We start from the raw sequence: 22,718 nt of genomic DNA on the forward strand, positions 1-22,718 counted from the left end.
ACCTTTAATAAAACCAGTCTGTACACATGAAGGGGGCCTCAGTAGGGAGTGCGTGTGACAAACAAACAGCATTTATCACAATAAGTGCAGATTTTACTTACAACGAAGCTGAAGAGAGATATTTTCCCAGTGTAAACTTAAATAAAAGAGACATGTGAGCTTAAAATGAGGATGATTTCATCATGACTGTCTGTGCTTATGATTCAGACAAAGATGGTGTGATGATCTGTCATCACATAATACACAGAGGATGAATTTAATAACAGTACAGGGCACACGGCAGAAGAAAATATTCACTTCTGACTCCCAAGAAATCATCAACATGTTCTTTTTAATGTATAAAGAGAGACAGATTATACGTGACACAATTATAATTTCATGCTTCTTTGAGTTTAAAGATTTCCCCACATCACAGTGAGCATGGCCGACAGGGTGAACCCGCTCTGTCTTCCCTTAACGTGCGAGTAATCTCATTTACGGTTCAGCTCGATGCCGACTCCCAAAGGCTCATGATAAACAGAGAACAAATCTTATTCAAGTACAGCATATATTACATAATCCCTCTTTTGATTGCTACAGGAGGCAAAAGGTTAGTCCACCTGTTTTATTGATCTTTTTGCAAATCATTATCTCCAGTCTGACAGATCATAACATCTTTATCACTCTTCATGTTCTGCAGGGAAGCAGTGACTTTATTTTAGGATGTTTGATGAGCACCAAAGTGCAGAGACGAACACCGAAATTAGGCTAAAATGTCCCTGTAGATTTAAAAAAAGCAGCTTGGTGGATCAATGGACAGGAAGAAAGCTGACAGTCTTTTCCAGAGGCGTTTCAGTCCGCCTGCTGTTTTTGTTCGATTCCTCTCCTCTTCCGTCACGCCAAGGCAGATGTGTTTACCTTTCCCTCCTGGAGTTTCCAAGCTTTCGTCGGTGAGGCAACACCACGTTGCCAGCTCCTGTGGAACAGCACACACACACACACACACACAAATGCAGATGTCTTGAAACAATGCCGTGTTTGCTGTGTGTTTACACGAGGGCAGCAGCTGACAAAACCACACCAAAGAGGCTTCACGCCAGCATGCCCGCTTGGCTGGTGGATCAGCCGTCCTCTGGTTTACCACAGTTTTGGCAGACGGTGGCTCATCTGACAAGACTCATGTTGCTTTGTCTTCAGTTGAAATGTTAAAGGGGGGCATCAAAGTCTGTTTGGGGAGTACTGCAGCAAAAACAACTTCAGAGAGAGCTCCACAGTACGAAATCTGATAAATTGACTCAAGTGATGTCAAAAATTGAGTTAGAAAGACCTCGGCGACCTTATCTCTGCTTTAGCTGCTACAAGCACAACACACCAAAATATCTGAAGCAAGTTGTTCAGTTGTATTGTGGGTAATGTAAGCACCTTTTTGTAGTAAAAAAAAAAATACACTGTGGTTCTGCTTAGGGTTGCAAAGGGTGGAAAGCTTGGGAATTTTGGAAGTATTCCAAATTATTATGGAAATTAATGGGAATTTATTGGAATTAACTGGAAATTGGGGCTAATTTAGTAATTTTGGGTAAGCTAGAATCATGATACGCCTCATAAAGGGTCTTTATAGCTATATCAGCTAGCTATCTTCTGTATGAATACATCTTCATGTGCTGTTTGTTAAGTTAAACATTAATACTACTACTACTACTACTTTCTTCACTTTGTGTCGTCCACGGGATCAAATGTGCGCGCCAGGGTTCTAGAAATCATCTGTGCGTGTAGATATTTAAGTGTACTTGCATGAAATCTGTTTGTTTTAGTCAAGAAGATTATGCTATACTATATTTAAGTTCCCTGTTAAAGGCCAATGTTCAATTTATTCCCATAAATTCCCATGGAAAGGTTCCAACTTTGAAAATTCCCAGAATTTCTCTGCATCGATTCTTGATTACGAGTGTTCTTTATATGGTGCCATCTCGTAATGGAGATTCTCCTTCAACACGTGTAGTTGATCATCATCCTTATGTGTATTTATGTTGTTCAACAAAGACGGATCTGTCAGACTGCAGAGAAAGTATGAAACGCATCAACAGTTCCATCATGCAAGCATCCCACATATCTTTTATTTGCTGGCACTTTAATGGCAAACTGTGCGCCCTGTGTAGATTTTAAATCACTGAAGCTTTGTTTTTTTGGAGAAAAGCTAATCTAATGCTGGAGGATGAAAGTTTGGGCTCCCACTGAGCTGAAAAAAATGCAAGCTCCTCACAAAAGAACTTTGCTTGATGGCAATTTACTTTTAGTTGTTTGTGGAACATCAGAAATAATCACGCATGACCCCTCTGAGGCAATTATATTTTTGGATGTTCACAAAAATAAACCACAACTAGTCAAGAATATCACAGGAGTGGACAATTCTAACTGAAACTATTTTAATTTGTGTACATCTGTGAAGGATTTCTGCTGAATTTACAGTCTCTTGTTCCACCGTTTGTTCATTCTCGACGACAAACCTGAATGTAACTTCAGAGAGAGAGAGAGCAGTAGCAGGACTACATTAGGAAACGTAGCTCTGAGGTGAGGCAGTCGCTTCACCATCGCTGGCATTTCTTCTTCTCATCTCTTCGTTTGTCATCTCATGGGTTAATTTCAAAGTTTTAGCACCCAAACTGCTAACGGAGAGGTCATTAACCTCATTGTGCTTCATGCTTGGGAGTGATTAGCAGCAGCAGCAGCAGCCGTGGAGATTAAACTGGGAATTCTCCAGTGTCACAACGCGGCGGAGCGGGATTCACAGTGTTGACCCTTTGATCAGTGACAGAGCCAGAGAACAGGCAGCCAGGCGGAGATTGTGCTGATGGCACGGGGCCTAATCTCTAGATTATCCGTCATGCTGCTCCAGTGTGCACACAGCTAATTAAGAGATGGAGTTCTGAATTGCAATATCACATCACAGGGACACATTATTTAACTTCCAAAACTTCTAACACCGTCTTTTATGTAACAGCACCTTGCTCATTTACTTTTAATAATTGGTTGTAATCAGGGAGTGATGATGCATATCAGCAAGTCATTTTCTGCTAATGCTGCTAAAGCAGGCAAGAAAGTTCATGCACAGTGTCTCTTTAACAAAGTTCGCAGTAGCCATCGTGGATATTTTCAAAGATCGGACATCATTAGACGTGTCTTTGTGTCCAAGGTATTCCACATGTTCCCCTCTAATGCATTACTAGAGAGTCAGTAACATCAAGCAGGGTCAACAACACAAGACATAGCAGCCGGCTAATATTACTGACTAGTCCAACAGCAGTCAGCCCAGCTCAGCGTCTGTCTTTCAGCCTTTTATTTCACCAACGACTAGAAGTCAGTCCCAGATTTACTCTTGTCCCGGTGGCTTCTTGCTCGCTCACCCTCTCCTTTTCTTTTCTTAGCTTCCTCTGTCAACGTCCTCTTCCGGCTCTTCGTCATTATGTATGTCCGTAGAAGCTGCTAATCCAGGTTATGTCGCTCAACATTCCCACGCACCCGGGCCTGAAGCCTCCTCTTACTGCTGGTCTGAAACCACTGTGGTACACTGTGACTGTGCTCACTGTCTGGCTAACGAACTGAGCTAACAGCAGCTACAGTTCACAACCCAAGCTTTGTCAATGAATGGCTTGTTTTACTGGGGCTCTTACTTAAATGGATACTTCACGTTATATGAGGTACTTATGCATACACCAAAAAGATCCTTTTAAAGGTCCAGTGTGTCGGATTTAGTGGCACCTAGTGGTTAAGGTGCAGATTGCAACCAAATGAATACTCCTCTCCTTCCAAGCATGTAAGAAAAACTCTGGCTGACAAATTGACATATCTAGATCAATGTTTGGTTTGTTCATTCTGGGCATGACGTTCTCATTATAAGACAACACAAACTGCTGCCAATAAATACCCCTAAATCTTACACACTGGACCTTTAAGTGAAGGATTTGAGTACTTCTTCCACCACAACATTGTTTAAATATTACTAATGCAGCACAGTGTTTCCCTGCAGGTGGATGAATAATTGTTCTGCAAATGTTTATTTTGTTTTTAACTGAACTCTAGTTCCACCTCAAGACAACAGCATCTAGTTTGGTATGCTGGATCTCTTCTCTTTATAGTCATACACATTGTTTTTCTCCTTCTCTGCACAGACTGAAGACAACTGGAGGATAATCAAACAGGCTGCATCTGCTTACTGCTTGGCCTGAATTCTCACATTTTTGTTCAACAAATCGAGTGCAGTCGAGGCTGAGCTTGGACCCAGGTCTGTCTGTCAGACATGGGAGACCAGAGACCAGTCCAGCAGCCTCTCCTTCTCCTGCTGCTGCTCCTGATGCTCCTCGCCAGGATGTCACAGCTGTGGGCCTTCCCCTTCAGCCCGTCCCTGGACCTGGATGTCACTCCCAGGATGACTGTCTTCTTCAAAGGTGAGCGGCAAACGGAAAATGAGCAACCAGAAGTTAGTTAGGTTGTTTTAGCGATATGATACATGTATTTTTAAGTTGTGTTTGACCTACGCTTTCCAAAATATCTTTATATCCAATATTTGCTGTGAATAAACGTTCATAAATCCACAGGAAGACCCTTACAACTCCAGAACTTCCCTGAGAATCATCAAGTTTTTAAGTTTTCTGGGTACATTGCAAACAGAAACTACTAATAGCGAATTCGGCATCCTTTAAATGGCACCAATTTGGCCAAACAAATGTTATACAATAGGCTAAAAAGAGGCAGGTTTATGTTGTGGCTGTGTTGGGGAAAATAAATATTAGCATAATCTTCTTGAACAACCAAACTGTTGTGTTTCAAGTACCACACATTTGAGGCCGTGGACAACATAAAGTGAAGTTTTGATGAAATTCCCCAACTTTTCTGAAAGTTTCTTTAAGTTTACCGGAAATTTTCCAACCCTTTGCAGAACCACTCTTCCGTAAAAAGCTGATGCCTACATTACCCACAATACAACTCAACAACTGACAGTTACTGACTAAAGAAAGACTAACTAAATACTAACTAAAGACTAACTTAAGACTCACAGACTTACTAAAGACAAACTTAAGACTGACAGACTAACTAAAGACTAACGGACTAACTAAAGACTAACTAAAGACTGACAGACTAACTAAACACTGACAGACTAACTAAAGACTAACTTAAGACTGACAAACTAAATAAAGACTGACAGACTAACTAAAGACTAACTAAAGACTGACAGACTAACTAAAGACTGACAGACTAACTAAAGACTAACTAAAGACTGACAGACTAACTAAAGACTAACTTAAGACTGACAGACTAACTAAAGACTCACTTAAGACTGACAGACTAACTAAAGACTGACAGACTAACTAAAGATGACAAACTAACTAAAGACCAACTAAAAACTGACAGACTAACTAAATACTAACTAAAGACTGACAGACTAACTAAAGACCAACTGAAGACTGACAGACTAACTAAAGACTAGCTTAAGACTGACAGACTAACTAAAGACTGACAGACTAACTAAAGACTGACAGACTAACTAAAGACCAACTAAAAACTGACAGACTAACTAAATACTAACTAAAGACTGACAGACTAACTAAATACTAACTAAAGACTGACAGACTAACTTGATGTTTACATGTGGACGGGTCACGCCGTCAGACTCGACCTGTTCTAGATGCATCCACCCAAACACACACACACACACACACACACACACAGAAGCATGCACAAACTAAACGCTCACCTCGCTGTCCTTATTCGATGCTGCCCCGTTAAAGAAGTGGCACAGTTTTTTGAAGTTGGCCCTGAAGACAGCTCGCTCACGCTCAGAGTTATTAATCGTCTCTCTCAAGCCCTGTCCTAGATCACACGGCTCAGCAAACACTTCTAATGAAACAATAGACAAGAGGCCCCCATAAAAGAGGACCCATGCATTAACGTCCATGCAGAAAATAGTGCTGAATAGGTGTGTTTTGGCACGGACTGGGTATTCACACACATCATCAGCGCCTCACCTTTCCCCTCCCTCCCTCCCTCTCTCCTCACCCCCCATCACTGCGGCAGAGGCTACCACTGCAGCTGCAGCGAGAAGGGAACTCCGGCACTGGCAGACAAGATCGGGACGACTGCGCTCGTACCTCCACCTCCTCCTCCACCTCCACCTCCTCCTCCTCTGCGCTCCTCTTCAGTCCTCCGAGGACGAGTATTATTAGAGGAGGGGTGGAGAGAACAGGGACGGCTCTATTGCCAACCTGAGCTCCTGGGTGCAATGTCATGAGAGCTGTTGCAGTGAGGAGATACTTGACAGTGTGAATCACAATAACTCAGAGAGATAAGAATATAGCAGAGATGGAGCCAGTTTTTAGTGTTTGTTTTCGACTTTACTGTCCATCTTCTTCATGCAGCCTGAGAGGGATTGTCCCAAATGTTTCACTTGCTGTGGAGAAGAGGGGAAATCGTGAATCTTCCTCCCTTAAGGTCCAAGCTTTGTGTCACAATTAAGGAGAACCCTGCAGCACCAAGAAATACACAAATACTGAACTACTTTTAAAACTGCTGTTGAAGAGCTGACAGCACTGGTCTGGTTACTAACATCAGGATACACTCAATTAACTCAATTAACTCCACAAACCTACAACCCAACCAGCTAACAAGTAAATACCTAACCTACCCAGCTAACAATTAGTTAGGTAATCCGTACTAGCTTACAAGTAGTAAGTTAACCCCACCAGCTAACAATTAGTTAGCCAACCTAACCAGCTATTATGTAGATAGCTAACCCAACCAACTAACAAGTAGTAAGTTAAGCCAACCAGCTAACAAGTAGTAAGTTAACCCAACCAGCTAACAAGTAGTAAGTTAACCCAACCAGCTAACAAGTAGTTAGCTAACCCAACCAGCTAACAAGTAGTTAGCTAACCTTAACTAACTAACAAGTAGTTAGTTAACCCAACCAACCGAATAACAGGTAGTTAGCTAACCTAACCAGCTATCAAGTAGTTAGTTAACCCAACCAACCAACAAAGAGTTAGTTAGCCAACCTAACCAGCTATCACGTAGTTAGCTAACCCAACCAACCAACTAACAAGTAGTTAGCTAAACTAACCAGCTATCAAGTAGTTAACTAACCCAACTTCTAGATGTCGAGTGTAGGTAAATAATTACTTTTCACCACTGCAGGTTTTTAATGATCCATGTCAGATTAAAACATTAAGAAATAAACAAACACTGAACTTCTTTTAAATCTGCTGTTAAAGAGATGACAGCACCGGCCTGGTTATTAGTATCAGGACACACTCGATTAACTCTGAAGAGATCATTAGGTTGCGCAGCACGTATAACTCATTAGGCCTCATTAAGTATGTTTGTAGGACTCATTGTCTGTCCTGAAAGCCTTCTCCCCATTGTAATGCCTCCAGCTATTTATTTACACATCTCTGCCTCAGGCTATAAATCATACATACTCTGCTTACTGTGTACTTTTCTATGCTGCAGCCAGAGTCAAGTCTATCATCACAGATTTTATTTTACTCTCTTTCGCCCTCGCAGAAACTCGTCCTTGACCTACTTTCCTATCATCGACAGGGGGGGAGGCATGTGAAAGCGCAGGCTGTGCACGTGTGTCAGCATGCGTTTCATCAGTCTCCATGTGTGTCGGAGTAACACATAAGTGTGTGTGTTGGAAGGAGAGGGCTGTTTGGGCATGCATTTTAGTCACATCATGTAAAATCTGCCTTTCCCTGTGGGTGACACATGTCACACGGGAGGACGAGGAGGGTGGTTGGAGAGTGGCAAGCTCCAGCTCGTATAGATGATGTGTCTGCCCGGGTGTAGTATATGGAGAATGGATGTTACTACGTGGGTGTCGCCACCACCTATGAGAAGCGCCGTGGGAGGATTTATGTTGTGCTTCTAAGCTGGGGTGATGGAGTGCTCATTAATTTACAGTATGCTTTGCAGATGGCCTGCATGAGTGGGAGTGCGAGGACTTGCTGTGTCATAGGGGGCTCAGATAAGAAGGGAGAAGACATGAGATGACTTAATGCACTGCTGTTAGGAAATCTCAAGGGACAGCCCACTATAGAAGGAACCAGAACCTTCATATTTTATCAATAAAAACTACTTTTCAAGCCATTAAGTATCCTCATGCATTACGTAAAGCTGCAGTCATTTCTTTTTATATTAATCACTCATAGCGATGAAACCACAGAGATTCATCACTAATCTGCATTCTCTCCCAGCTCTGCAGAGAGTTTTTAATCGTGTTTCAGCTCATTAAAAAACCAGCTGTACGCTACCTGCCCAAGAAAACGGACAAAATGAAACTAGCTGGTGAAACATAGTGGAGGATAAAGAGACGGATGGTTCCCTCAGGAGTCTGAGAGTTTAATTTGTAAGGTCGCTTGAAAAATGACGCACTAATGATGTCTGCTTAACTTAATATATCGTCCCCTTAAGCGGGTTTAATTTAAGTAAAACTAGAAGTGCCAAAAATGTAAAATACTACGACCTACTTTCTCAATTATAATCGCGTCGTTGTGGCTATTCTGTTAGTAGTTATGCTAACTCAAAAACTTCAGGAATGCATATCAACGTGAGCACAAAGAGCCACTTAAAGTTTCCCAAATTGTACTTAAATAATTGATTTTTATATTTCAACCTTGATCTGAGTCCGACCTAAAGTACCCACAGAAATTAGCCGCCTGTGTTAGCTATTGTAGCTAACTGCATAGGTACTTCTGCGGCAACCTAACCAGCTAACAAGTAGTTAACCAGCCCATCCAACTGACAAGTACTTAGCAATGTAACCAGCTAACAAGTAGTTAACCAACCCAACCAACTAACAAGTACATGGCAATGTAACCAGCTAACAAGTAGTTAACCAACCCAACCAACTAACAAGTACTTAGCAATGTAACCAGCTAACAAGTCGTTAGCAATGTAACCAGCTAACAAGTAGTTAACCAACCCAACCAACTAACAAGTACTTAGCAATGTAACCAACTAACAAGTACTTAGCAATGTAACCAGCTAAGAATTACTTAGCAATGTAGCCGGCTAACAAGTAGTTAACCGACCCAACCAACTAACAAGTACTTAGCAATGTAACCAGCTAACAAGTAGTTAACCAACCCAACCAACTAACAAGTACTTAACAATGTAACCAGCTAACAAGTAGTTAGCAATATAAACAGCTAACAAGTAGTTAACCAACCCAACCAACTAACAAGTACTTTGCAATGTAATGAGCTAACAAGTAGTTAGCAATGTAACCAGCTAACAAGTAGTTAACCAACCCACCCAACTAACAAGTACTTAGCAATGTAACCAGCTAACAAGTAGGTAGCAATGTAACCAGCTAACAAGTAGTTAACCAACCCAACCAACTAACAAGTACTTAGCAATGTAACCAGCTAACAAGTAGGTAGCTACTCTAACCAGTTAGCAAGTAGTTAGCTAACCCAAGCAGATAACGAGTAGTTAGCCGTTTTAAAGCTAAAATGGAAAATATTCTCTGGTCAAAGCTTCTCAAACATCAGGATTTGATTCTTTTACTTGTTTAACATGGTTATAAACTGAATATTTGAGTATTTTGGACTATAAGTTCGAGAGAAAAAAGACATTTCAAGATGTCATACACAAAACAATTACGTCAAAAATAATGTAGCTTTAACGGACAGATTTGCCGACTCATCTTAGATGGTGTTTGTGTTTTTTCTCTCCCAGACGTGACATTAAATCTTGACTGTGTCCTGAACTCTGCTGTTTGCCCATGGGGGTCTCTGCTTTCCACCACCAGACCTGAAGTAACGCGTCTGTGAAATATTGATGCACTGTAAGTCGTTTGTCGCTGCCATGACAAGCTGAGATGGCAAAAGCGACCTCGGTAGTAAGATCACTATTATTATTATAGCGGCTGTAATAAACCCTGCCAACTCTGTGCCTTTTTGTAGATGACGACTTTTCTTCATCCGCTATGGTAATTACAGCGTCAAGGAGACAGGCCGCTGATGGTCACCAATTTACTGTTCAGCCAAGTCCATTATTGTCTTTGTGAAGCAGCTTTACCAGCTGAAACTACAGCGTAATGAACACAGAAAATATTGACAATTTACTCACGTTATCAGCCCGGCTTTGACTGAAGTTGTTAAATCTATATCTCAGCTTTGTGACGCCGTTGTTTCATCATGTTGGTACCATTAGTTTTTTTATTTTTGTAAGCCTGGAAGGGATCATAATCTATACACATTTATGACTTTATGCTCAAGGGCCTCTCGCATTGACTCCTGACATCCAGGGTTCCACAATCGGGGTTAGGTATAGGGTTAGATTGTGTAAATAGTTGTGTTGTTTTTACAGTTTACAGTTTGTACTTTACAGTTTAGTTTGTACTTTACAGTTTGCAGTTTACAATTTATAGATTGTACTTTATAGTTTGCAGTTTACAGTTTAGTTTGTACTTTACAGTTTGCAGTTTACAGTTTATAGATTGTACTTTACAGTTTGCAGTTTACAGTTTAGTCTGTACTTTACAGTTTGCACTTTACAGTTTAGTTTGTACTTTACAGTTTGCAGTTTACAGTTTATAGATTGTACTTTACAGTTTACAGTTTTACTGTACTAAAACCTCTTTGCTCTGCCTCACTTTGTAAGACTGAAGCTTGGCAGAGATGGTGTTTTGCTATGCTGTGATTTAGATTTAGAGCAGCAGCAGCATCATTTCAAAGAGGTAAAAAGTGTGAATTGTTATTAGGCAGAAATGAAATCTTTCATTTTATATTCGTGCCAGTTCGATATTCGATGTTATTTATGAAAAAAGGGGAAAATAACTCACGCATTTGAAGGGTTAAAATCCTCAAAATGATTCAATGTTTGGTGTTTTAAGCAGGGCTGATGTAATTTAAGAGATTTATGCAAAAATCTATAGCAGTTTTTGGGACGTTTTTGTATCTTATGAGGGTAGTAAATTAAACTGACGAATGATGGTTAAGGTTACCGGCCAGGTTTTGTTACCTCGAGAGTCGGTTGTGTTGTGAATTCAGATAAAAGCCTGTTGTGAGGCGTATGTTTTCATTTCACGAAATCTGCTCGGCTAAAGACAACGTAGTCTTGCTCTGTTGCAGGACACATTTTTGACAAACTGACCTCTGTAAAGAAGTTGGTGGTATCATCTTGAATCAGAGCATCTGCAGGTAAACTCCATATCTGATATGTTGTGATGAAAGTATATTTGTTATCTCCACCACACTTCGATCATTTCATGCCTTGGACCCTTAAATCCACCCAGACCTCCGTGAGCTTTGATCTAATCCCCCCCCTGTGATTGCGCTGGTGTCTGAATCTTCGTCTGATAGCATCCAGCGAGACCTGAAATAACACTATTTGGACTATTTGTGCGTTGTGTGTGTGGAGTTGGCTTTCTTTTCTGGAGATGAAAGTCTTGGCTGTCTTTCATCTCATTCTGCAGTCTCCCCGACTGAACAAAGACCTGCGAAAGTTTTGGAGCAGATATTGTGTATGTAGGCGTCATTGTAAGACGTGTGGTAAACATCAGCATCAACACTGCATGACAGTGGCTGACACCTTTATTCTTTTTCCTAAAACATTTCCTGATTCTTATTTTAAATTTCATTCACAGAAATGACTAAATATTAGATTTTTATAGAGCCAAAGAGCGACAATATGAGCACATGTCATTTTTTCCTGCACCTCATGGTTCACACTCTCTGTCTGGTGTCAATAAACACGACCCATGAACTGCAAACCTGTGAACTCTTTTCACAGAGTACACCTCCCGCTGAAGAAATAGTCCCTGGATCATGGGTGGAGCTGAAGCCTGGGTACTCAAACAAGCGACCCACCTGTCAATCAAAGCTTGATGCTTGATGTTAAACCTACTCCACCCTCGCTCCACACACCCACCCACTCACACTGTACCTTGTGCTTTGCTGCAAAATCAATGAGGAAAGTCAACAGAGGGGCTGAGGTGTGCCAGAAGCCTCTCTCAGCCTGCTGGTTTCTATTTACTGTTGTCATCCTCTATGTGTGTGTGTGTGTGTGTGTGTACAGTATGTTCGGAGAAGGTCAAAACAGCTGCCCATCAGAAACATCTGTCAGATTTTCCACTGGGTACACACACACACACACACTTCACGCTTATTTCGTCCTTCATCTGTCTCCTGAAATAAAGTGAAGACAGCGCTGTCTGTGACTCAGACGATCTGACAAGTGTGTGTGTGTGTGTCTCAACACTGAGCCATCACAGGTGGCTCGCCCAAATGTGTGCACTCATGCTCAGACATATTTCTAATCCTCCATGTGGGGTCCAAGATGATAGTAAATCCACTGTATGTCTGTGCATGTGTGTGTGTGTGTGACTTCCTCTCTGAGTCACTCACCACTAGACGCACTATGGAGGCCATGTGACACACACACACACACACACACACACACACACTCACGTGTTGTCTAAAATTTGGGAACAATAAATGCTGGAAGGAAACTTCTTAGGTCAGCTCCAGAGCTGTCACGTCGTCGACTTTGTGCACATTACATAAGCATGTCTTCGCTTCTGCATCAGACTCAGGAGTCGATGAATGAATGTGACGTTGTGCGTTACGTAAGAAATAATACACAACTTTGTGCGCCGCTGTGTGAAAACAGGAGGCAAGGAACGTGAAGTGGAGTTGTGTTTTCATGCTCGTATGACGACTTCTTAAAGTTCGTTTATGGTCAGTTTCTCCAGAGATACTGTGGTTAGGTGGGGCTAAAGTACCGTTGCTATGGTTACCTTGGCATCAGAAGTGTTCTGGTTTCTGTTACCAAGTAGTGTTGTCCAGTTGGTTAGCTGCCTTGGTTGGAACAGGCAGCTATCATTTCATCTTTTATCAGATATTCGTTCATAGAGATTAGAGATTTATTTTCTGTCTGTTAAGTTCCTCATCAGGCTGCAGAAGAAGTTTTCTGGCTTCACTAGAGGCTCAGAAACATCGACCATCAGCTCCTTTGGCTAAATCTCATTGACAGACGATCAGCCGACGGGCTCCAAGATTGCTAACTGGTGAACGTAGTGAAGGATGTAGCAGCCAGATGTTTCCTCCAGGTGGCCAGAAACACTGAACTTTAGATGAATGACTGCAGCTTTAAGCACGGTGCAGTGTCAGATATGGACTCTACAAAGAAGAATTACATCAGTGGAAAGAAATGGGAATGATTTGCAAGGCGCTGGATTATTATTGTATATCCTGACACCCCGAGGTTTGTTCCTAAACCTAACCAGATCTTAACTTTTGTTTTAGTTCGGAACATTTTATTTTGAAACTGTTGATAGTGACATCAGATCCAAATACTTTCTGTATGTGTGTGTGTGTGCATTCAGAGAAAAACGACCAATTTATTTTCTTATTTCTTCGCATGCAGCTGAGAAATTGGTTTTTGGAGCACAGCGGTGATTTTGCGTCTCTCCTTCATACATCTGGACGTGTCGTCAGCGGAGATCGAGGCGGGTCGTCAGGTTTTTTAAGTGCATAAAACATCACATGGCATGCGACCATGCCAGGTCTGGGACCAAGGTCGCTCTGCCTCTGCTGCCTTGGGGCCAGGGACATTTCCTCCGTCACCGTAGTCCTTCTCATCAGCACTGTGCTTGTTATATCATGCAGGCACTATTTTTATAAGATAGAAACCAAGGCTTTTTGCTCACTCTTGGGTGACTCACAAGTAGTGAGGCCTTTATGTCGCCTTGGGCTGCATTGTGTCTGCATAACGTGATCTCTGAGAATATGCAATGTTCTCGTGTCCCTCTTTGCTGTATAGATATTCAGTATCGTATATTTCTGTGCGCATGGACGCCTCGCTGCATGACCACCTCCATGAATCCCTCCCCCGGCGTGTCCTGACCTTTGGCTGTGTCGGAGGAGCCGCTTGTTGCTCACTCGAATCTGACGATTCAATTTGGAGTTACATAAGTTTTTTAAGTGGTGACAGTCAGTGGAAGGTTTCGCTTGCTGGAATTGAACTTTGACACTTTGATGATGAGGAGAATGATTGAACCTCCCACATAAATAATTATTTATACTGCCTGTACTAACATATTTATATATCTGCATTATATTATTATATCCTGTTCATGTGTACATACTCTGTAGTTTAACACATTTTGTTGTCTAAGTACTTGTTGCTTTGTAATCTAATCCAATGGTTCAGCCATCGTTTCTAACAGTTAAAACATTAAACTGCTCACTGAGTTAACTGCTTGGATCTGGAGGGACATGGCAACATCGCAAGGTGGTGCACAAAATATGAACAGACAGGTTTCAAAGTGTGGGCGGCTGTGACTCAGGGGTTAATCAGATGATCTGTGGTTCGATTGTCAAAGTTTCCTTGAGCTGAACTGAACCCTAAAATTGCTCCCGAAGGCCTCGCCATCGGTGTGTGAATGGGTGAATGAGATATGTAGTGTAAAAGCGCTTTGAGACTGAACGCAAAAGTCCATTTGAAGAAGGAGAGCTTGGAGAGGTGAGGAACACCTGAAGCATCCTTATTGACCGTGGAGTGAACAGGATCCTCTGGAGTCTAGATGTTGTTGTTGTTGTTGTTGGTGGAGTAAAGCCAGCAGGTGGTTCACCTCCAAATAAAGTAATTCAATTAATCTGGCTTATTTACAACCTGTCTGATCTGATCACGGCACACAGAGGAGCTTTAATTCAACGTTAGCTATCATTCACGTCACTGTGTCGCTGCTGCTGACATCTGGAACCTCTACAACTTCACTCTTTGTGGGACGAACATGCCAGAAATGATTTTTTCTCTCTAGAAACATGAAAACGACTTCTCTTCAGGAGACGCAGGTGGTTTCCACTGATGCCTCAAAATGAAGTGTTTATGCTGTATTCATTAAATGTCACTTCTCTTAAAAAAGTGAAGAGCTGATGTTTTTGTGGAGAGGTTCCTCTTCCAGGAGCGATATGCGCAGTGTCATTCCTCCCAGCTGTCGTGCATATAATCAGTCTGGCGAGGCATGATGATAGTTACCTAATTATTGACCAGTGTGAGGGTCCCCGTGGTTGTCTGGCTGTCAGTGATAAAAAAAACAGTAAGAAAAAGGCTGTCAGGGAGGAAGGTGGGCAGGAAGAGAGACTGCAGTCTGACTCAGCTTCTCTCGCCTGATCTTCTGGAAAGTCCACGGACGCTCGAGGTAGCTACTGTCATCATCACCCGGCGTGTCCATGTGACATTTGGACAAGCGAACGCCTCCCATGTGACGCGTGGGGAAACTCTTAACTGTTTGTTGCGTTACGCAAGATTAAAGCTCGCCCAGGGAGGACTCGCTGTCATGCTCTTTATCATCACTGTGAATTATAGTTGAGATAGGAAGGACGCGTGTTTGTCTTCCTGTGTCTTCTACATCCTTTGAATTGCATTGAGAGCCTTAAACTGTTCATAGGGTTGCAAAAGGGGTGGGAAATTTCCATTTCCAACTTTCCATGGGAAGTTAAGATGGGGAAATGGAAATATTACAAATCAGAATAATGGAAATTTATGGGAATTTATGGGAATTAACCCTTTATCGGGCAAGGAATCATATATGGAAACTCCAGCCAATCAGGAAATGAAAAACATTGTATCACACTGTATCACGTGTGTGATATTTTGTAATAAGTGTCATAAGTTACAAGTTAAACATCAGTACCATAGATCCAATATATTTACACCATAATATATCAAAACTTTCTTCACTTTATGTCGTCCACGGCCTCGAAAGTGTCGTCCAGGTTCTAGAAATCATCTAGCAGTGTGCTTTGATTGAGGAACAGCAGATATTCATTATTATGCTAAAATATATTTAAGTTCCATATTAAAGGACCAACCTTTAATTTAGTAAATTCACGGTTTATTCCCGTTTATTCACAGGGTAAGTTTCCGGAACAGTTCACAGTGAGCTTGTCATTTCTGTCTCCACTGTGGCTCATGAACTTAAACAAAGATATCTTGACTGTGTGATAGCGACTGCACGGACGTGGATTTTTCCTGTGGATGGCTGGATATTGCAACTCTGTACTTTTCTGTACTGAAATGTGTCACCCGGCATCTGCTAATGAACCGTCAAGTACCAACAGTTGGCAGTGTTGTTAATGTATTCATTGTTTAGAGGGAGACTCATTTTACGACCCTCATCCTCAGTTTATAACCACTGACCCTGATCTAATTCAATAGGTTTAAGTGAAATTTATGAACCGTGGGATACAAAACAACTCATCACCTATATATACTTGCAGCAGTCACAGGGTGTGCTGGACCTTTCTCGCTCCGTCAGACGTACAATGAACAGCAGGACAGATTAACCGCGACGAGCGTGCCAGCCTTCACACCACAGTAGATCGATCGTCAGTGTGTGAGGGAGGTACAAATATAGTTTGTCTTATTACCGGGAGATGGGACGTGCTGCCATCAGGTCACAACAGAAGGAAGAGAAGGGACGGGGAGGTGGAGAAGGATGTGTGGCGATTAATATGCCCATCTGCTCTCTGCTGACTCATATTCCTCAGTGTAACACTGTCGATACCGTCGCTTTTTTCTGTTGCTCTCCGGTGACAGCTGCTCTTTCTGCATGTGTGGTTTGCTTCTTCTACGTCAGATTCATTTAACCGGGTGTCTAACTTTTAGTGCAGAGCTCTGTAAACCTACTTCTGCAGGAAGAAAAAAACAATGCCCTCCTTTTTTTGTTGCCTCACAGCAGCAGAGCAACCTGCCCCCATTTCTGAGCTGTGTTCAAAAATTCTGTTTACCAAGTCAGCTATGTTGCAATGGATAGATAATCTACTTTTCTGCACCAAGGACAAAAGATCAACTAGCGAACATCATATTTCAGGGATGGAGCTGACCTTAATTTGGCCCACTTACCGTATGAACCTCCCTCTATCACACACACACACACACACACAGCAAGTGATGATGCTGTGGCAGTGCTGCTGATGCGATTTGGCATTACTGGGGCACGATTCCTGCTGAATGCCCTAAAATCTTCCCCCTCCTGTGGCCCACCCCCCCTCATCCCTACACTCTCAACAACCCTCTCAGCAATCACCCGTCTCCTAAATCGGATGTCGAGCCTCGCCCCTGTGCAGCATGTTTGGGTTCTCCAGTAAGTGTGAAGTCAAGATCGACATTTTAAAGTGACCTTTAAAGTGAGCTGTTCGTGCATGTCAGTCCTCCGTGTGTCCGGATATTTGATTCATGGTGCAAATATGATACCAGAGTTTTGGTTTTTGATACCCATGTTTCACTTCCTTAGTTTGAGGAATTAGAGCTTCGGTTAAGGAAACAAGGCAAATGCATCAATGTCTAATCTTTTTTTAAACACAAGCAGCCGTGCAAGAACTTGAAGTGTCAGCAACAATATCTCTGAAATTGGTATTGAACTTCCATAAAGTTTGGAGACTTGCATGAGACAGACTCTTTGTCGTTTTGGACTTTGTCATGTTGAAACAGGAAGGGGCCTTCTCCAAACTGTTGAGGTGCAAAGCCTCAAACCAAAAAGCACAGCAGCGTTCACATGAGTTTAAATAAATGTGTGTTGTATACCTGCAGGTCTGTTGGGCAGCAACCGTTTCACCGGCTCGTCCCAGAACTACAGCACCCTGCTGCTGGAAGAGGACGCCGGGCTGCTCTACGTGGGAAGCAGAGGAGCTTTGTACGCGCTCAACACCACCAACATCTCCACACCTGCAAGCCCCACAGTGAGTGTCAAGATCCGCAGGTCGTCGCTGTTAATGAAGAAGCTTCCTCCTGTTTTTCCCCCACAAGTGTTAAAAGAAGACGAACTAATAATAGCCTTAAGCAGATTGAGCAAATCTCATTGTGTTCCTCCAGTTTTTATGGATATCGGATTAAATGCAGAGAGAGTCAGAAACTCAGAAAATGAAGTCGGCTGCTCTTCCTTTTTTTCTCTTCCTGTTTTCTTCCATAGATCTTTTTACATATCCGTGTTTCTACCTCCGGTGCCTGAACTAACCGAGTCGTCCTTATTTCCCCCCATTGTTTGCAGATTGATTGGGATGCTTCCCCTGAACAGAAGAAGCAGTGTCTAAACAAAGGCCGAGACAATCAGGTACACGGCTGGAGCTCTCTCTTTCTCATTATAATTCAGCCGCTTCTTTATTTATTTGTTATCATGGAGAACTTAAATGAGATACTACTTCTGCTTTGTGGTGCTCAGATTCCTTCTGACACTCACTAATAAATCTGCTCCTGTGCGTTACGTATTGCATTGACCGGCCTTGTGTTCCTCTCCAGCTTCGCTCACCGCGGTGCCAGAAATAACCTGTTTTTTTTTTTTATCCGCTCTCTGCAGACGGAGTGTTACAATCACGTCCGCTTTCTGCAGCGGTTCAATGAGACTCACCTGTACGTCTGCGGAACAAACGCCTTCAGACCTCTTTGTGCTTATGTAGTAAGTCGCAAGCACAGTCGTGACGTGAAACTGGATTTTTTTTCTCAATGAAATGATTCACTGAGCGATGATTCTTTTCTTTCTTGTCAGGATGCAGAGCGGTTCACCTTCTCCTCGGGCTTCGAGGAGGGCAGAGACAGGTGTCCGTATGACCCAGCGAAGGGGTACACTGGCCTCCTTGTAGGTAGGCCACGTCTCCCAGATTCGCTTTAAATCTGTCGTGTTTTGCTGTGAAAGCAGTCTTTGCTAGAGACTAAAGTTCCCTATCAAGTCTTCAACAGAAACACAAGGAGAGGGCCTCCACATGACATACTTAGTGTCTGTTTTATTTATATATATCTATATATATATATATTATATTATCTGTTTCACTCGTTCTTTCTTTTGTTTCACTGTAGCGTTGAAATCTTTTGTGAAACTTTTGAAATTAGATTATCACTGAGACATAAACGTATACGCGACTGAGAGGAGGATTTATGAAGACTCATATTGGTTTAAACCAAACTTTAAAATGTATTTCTGCACAGAGGACCGTGGATTTTGTGATTTGTGGTTACAGCAAACAACTCTTTCATTGTACATGTGGACATCGATCCTTTATAATGCGGCAGAATTAAGATAAAGACTCACGAAGCGTACTGGGATCTCTGTCTAATCACCACATGTCGCCATCTGATTTTCTTTCCTGTTTGCGAACCGTTACTCAGACGGCGAGATGTTCACGGCCTCTCAGTACGAGTTTCGCAGCTCTCCGGACGTACGGAGGAATTCCCCCTTCCCCACGCTCAGGACGGAGGAGGCTCCCACCCGGTGGCTTCTGGGTAAATGCAACACACTGCGGTGTCCTGAAACTAGTTTACATAATTGCACTTACAGTAAACTACTAAATGGACCAGATCTCGTTTTTATCTCTTACTACAAAATCTGATTAACCTGGAGGATGCAGCTCTAACCGGCTTAGTTGTGGCAATTCAATCATTCTTAAAAGCTCCATCTTTAGTTTCCAAGGAGACACTTCCTTTGCTGCTAATAGTTATGTGTTTGGACCTGTGTGTGTGTGTGTGTGTCGTACAGAGGCAAATTTCGTGGGCTCTGTGCTGCTGAAGGAGAGCATCAACAGCTCTATCGGCGACGATGACAAGATCTACTTCTTCTTCACGGAGAGGAGCCAGGAGCAGATCGCCTACCCGAGCCAGACCAAGGTGTCCAGGGTTGCCAGAGTCTGCAAGGTCAATATTATCAACCATAATCACGTTAATGTTGTCAGTGAGGTTGGAAAGTTTGCAGATTTGTAGCAACTGCAGGGTCAAGCAGTATTATTTAATGTGTAAAATGGATTCGAGACTTTCTGTTCTCATCGTCATTTCAGCGCTGAATGAAGCAGCGGTCTCTAATCTTAGTTTCTTCATTGACGGCGGTTTCTTTCTGTGTCACTGTTGCCAGGCAAAGTCCGCCAACCTCCACCTCCAATGGCAAATCTTCTCCCTCTTCTTTACTGCCATCTCGCCCTCCTCCTCCTCCTCCTCCTCCTCCTCCTCTTCTTCCCTCGCACTTCATTTCACTTGCAATCAGCATCCTCAGTCTAGACAGCATGCCCGGCAACCATTCCTGGAGGTCTTTTCTTCCTCCCTGTTGTATCTTCTAAGCCGTGCTGTAATGTTGTGCTGAATTGCTGTTGCAGTATTTTTTTATTGCATCAGGGGAAAAAAAGTGTTTAAAGGACTAAATGATGATTTAACATCCAATCAGCGCGAGGTAAATCGTCCAGACCGATCAATGCTGGCGTGAAATGTTGCCTGAACAAAGAGAAAGAAAGCTAAATGTTCTCCCAAAGATTTATCACTTCATCTCTTGTGTTGTGAGCTCTTCCTGGAGATGTTTACAGCTGGAATACGTAACATTTCCATCTCCCCGTCGTTCAGACATAAACGTATATTTACCTGAATGTTCACAACGCTTTTACTCAGAGATGACGGGAAAAGCTGGCGTTATGTTTGACACCTGGTGTGTGAAAGGTAGTGCTATCACTGCTGGATTGACACCTGGTGTGTGAAAGGTAGTGCTATCACTGCTGGAGAGCAGTGCTATCAACAAAGAAGACGACTGCTGCGCTGATGGATTTTAAAACTTATTTTGACAAGACCAACAATGCACGAGCGTGGGGCATAACCAGCCGTACGCGAAGTGCTGTGCCGATTGCAGTTTTGGTTGCACAGCGAGGGACCTTTCTTCTCTGCTGACCACTCGCCACAAACTGATGGTGCATACCATGCAAGATGCCTACACAACATTGTGCTTAAAGTCTGTGTAAAGGCAAATCTGAGATTTCTTTCAAAACACATTAAATATGTTGAAAAATAGTCGCTGAAAACACATGAAAAGACTTGAACGATATATTCAAACAGTTTTTCACCAGTTTTCAGTCTCAGGATTTTGTGGGCGGTTCTTAAAGGGTGGCTCGATGACACGCTGAGGCCACCCTGAGCAGAGAGATAGAGATTAACTTAAACTCGATATTTTTAATCATAACACTTTCTTCTTTGGTCTGACAAACTCAGACACATTCTTACTTTACAGACTTTAAGAGGAGCAAGATACTCAACCAGGGTGCTGCAGGAGCCGGGATTTGAACCGCTTACCCTCCGACCACTGGTCACAGCCTTCCCCGTGTGACATTTGACTTCAACTTCAAACAGTGTTTTGTGTTTATTAAACTTTATCGAATTTTGAGGTGATGATTGGCAGATTTATTGGATCATCTTAATAATTTCATTTCCTCCCGTGCTGCTGCAACCTTCACGTTCATCCGACGGCATTCGATTCAGACAAAATGTTACGAGGGCAAACCTTGTAAGAGTGTGACATTTAAATGATGGTGCTTCACATTCATCTTGTGGGACGCAGATCTGAAAGGTGTGACTGTCCTCTTCACTTTTGTTTGGATTCAGGCCGCATGCTGACATCTTTGAGTCGAGCAGTAACTGATAGAGACAGTTTGTTCATGTAGCTTTGAATTATTTTCAACGATTTTCACTCAAACTTTACTTCACTCCTCAGGATTCTCTCTGCATCCAAAATAAGTCCATTTCTAGAAATAAGGTCTGGACTCCTCACCTCCTCCTCCTCCTCCTCTTCCTCCTCCTCCTCCTCGTCCTCTCTCTTCATCAGCGCTGTGGACTTGTCAGAGCAGTCGAGAGTGTAATAATTCAGTCTGAACTAGGCCACAGCGACACATGCAGATGTCGAGCCGGTCCCCAGATCAGCCCCCGTGGCAGCCAGACACGCCACGCTGCTTGGAGGCAGATCTGCAGATAGCCCTGAGAGGCCCTGGCTCTAGCCTCTGGCCTGAAAACCACTGAAGACGTGCCATGTTTTTTGAGCTGCCTAACTAGTTGTCCCCTTGTGTTTGTCACTCTCCGAGCCAGATCGCATCTACTTCCTCGACCAATCGTGACCCATTTTCACAGAGAAGGGTGTAGATTACGTGGAAACGAGGTCTTTTCAGGAAGATAAAAAGCAGAAACGAGTTCCATTCTGACATTAGAGAGAAAAGGCTGTGCAGTTTTCTTCTATTATTTCTTTGGAAACCGACTTCGTGTCTGGCTCAAACGGCAGCACACTCTCCATCACGTCGTCTTGGGTTAATTTCCCCACGGGCGTATCTTTATGCTTTATGCTTCGGATTCATGACTCTTAGTTTCTTGGATTTACATCATGACAGTCCGATGAACCGCACCGTGCTTTGATTGACACGCACTGTAATCTATCAGTGCATCCATTTTAATAAACATCTCCATCTTAACCTCCTTGCCAACTCCAAGCGTGGTTGCAGATCTTTCTCTTCCTCCTACAACAAAAATATACTTTATTTTATCGATGCGAGTGTTCCTAAAGTTGGCATATTTCTTTTAGATACTCGTGTATACGTCGATATAAGCTACTTTGCCATTTTTTGGCGCGGGAAGCCGCGACAGACGGAGCGTTCTGATGAATGACAGATGTCCGCGAACAGACATAAACGAAGAAAGATGACGCCGTTTTAATCCCCACAAACAAAAAGAAAAGAAGTCTTTGTCTTTGCCTCCCTCTCTCCTCTAAACGAGGTGTGCTAAATCACTCTTTTAGGGTTTCTTCGCAGCCTCGCCTCCTCCGTGTCACCGAAATGCAATTAGAGCAAATGTGCTAAAGTCGGCACTCGGAGCTGGAGCACTAACGTGCAGCTCCACTTTCCTCGTTCCCTCCTCCCTTCTCTGTATGTTGATGTGTACATTATACATAGAAA

At 42.7% G+C, this 22,718-nt stretch overlaps 1 protein-coding gene across 1 annotated transcript in view; it reads left to right on the top strand.

The window, feature by feature from the left end:
* sema4gb (sema domain, immunoglobulin domain (Ig), transmembrane domain (TM) and short cytoplasmic domain, (semaphorin) 4Gb) overlaps window positions 1-22,718 on the top strand; it is a 35,445-nt gene that overhangs the window by 1,229 nt on the left and 11,498 nt on the right. Inside the window, exons 2-8 of the mRNA XM_010742754.3 lie at window positions 4,146-4,421; window positions 17,575-17,723; window positions 18,032-18,094; window positions 18,338-18,436; window positions 18,527-18,620; window positions 19,144-19,257; window positions 19,511-19,665. Of these exons, the coding sequence (XP_010741056.3) occupies window positions 4,274-4,421; window positions 17,575-17,723; window positions 18,032-18,094; window positions 18,338-18,436; window positions 18,527-18,620; window positions 19,144-19,257; window positions 19,511-19,665 (822 nt within the window). The 5' untranslated portion in view covers window positions 4,146-4,273. The remainder of the gene's footprint in view (window positions 1-4,145; window positions 4,422-17,574; window positions 17,724-18,031; window positions 18,095-18,337; window positions 18,437-18,526; window positions 18,621-19,143; window positions 19,258-19,510; window positions 19,666-22,718) is intronic.

Source organism: Larimichthys crocea, chromosome XVI, assembly GCF_000972845.2.
Source record: "Larimichthys crocea isolate SSNF chromosome XVI, L_crocea_2.0, whole genome shotgun sequence".
NCBI classification, from domain to species: domain Eukaryota; kingdom Metazoa; phylum Chordata; class Actinopteri; family Sciaenidae; genus Larimichthys; species Larimichthys crocea.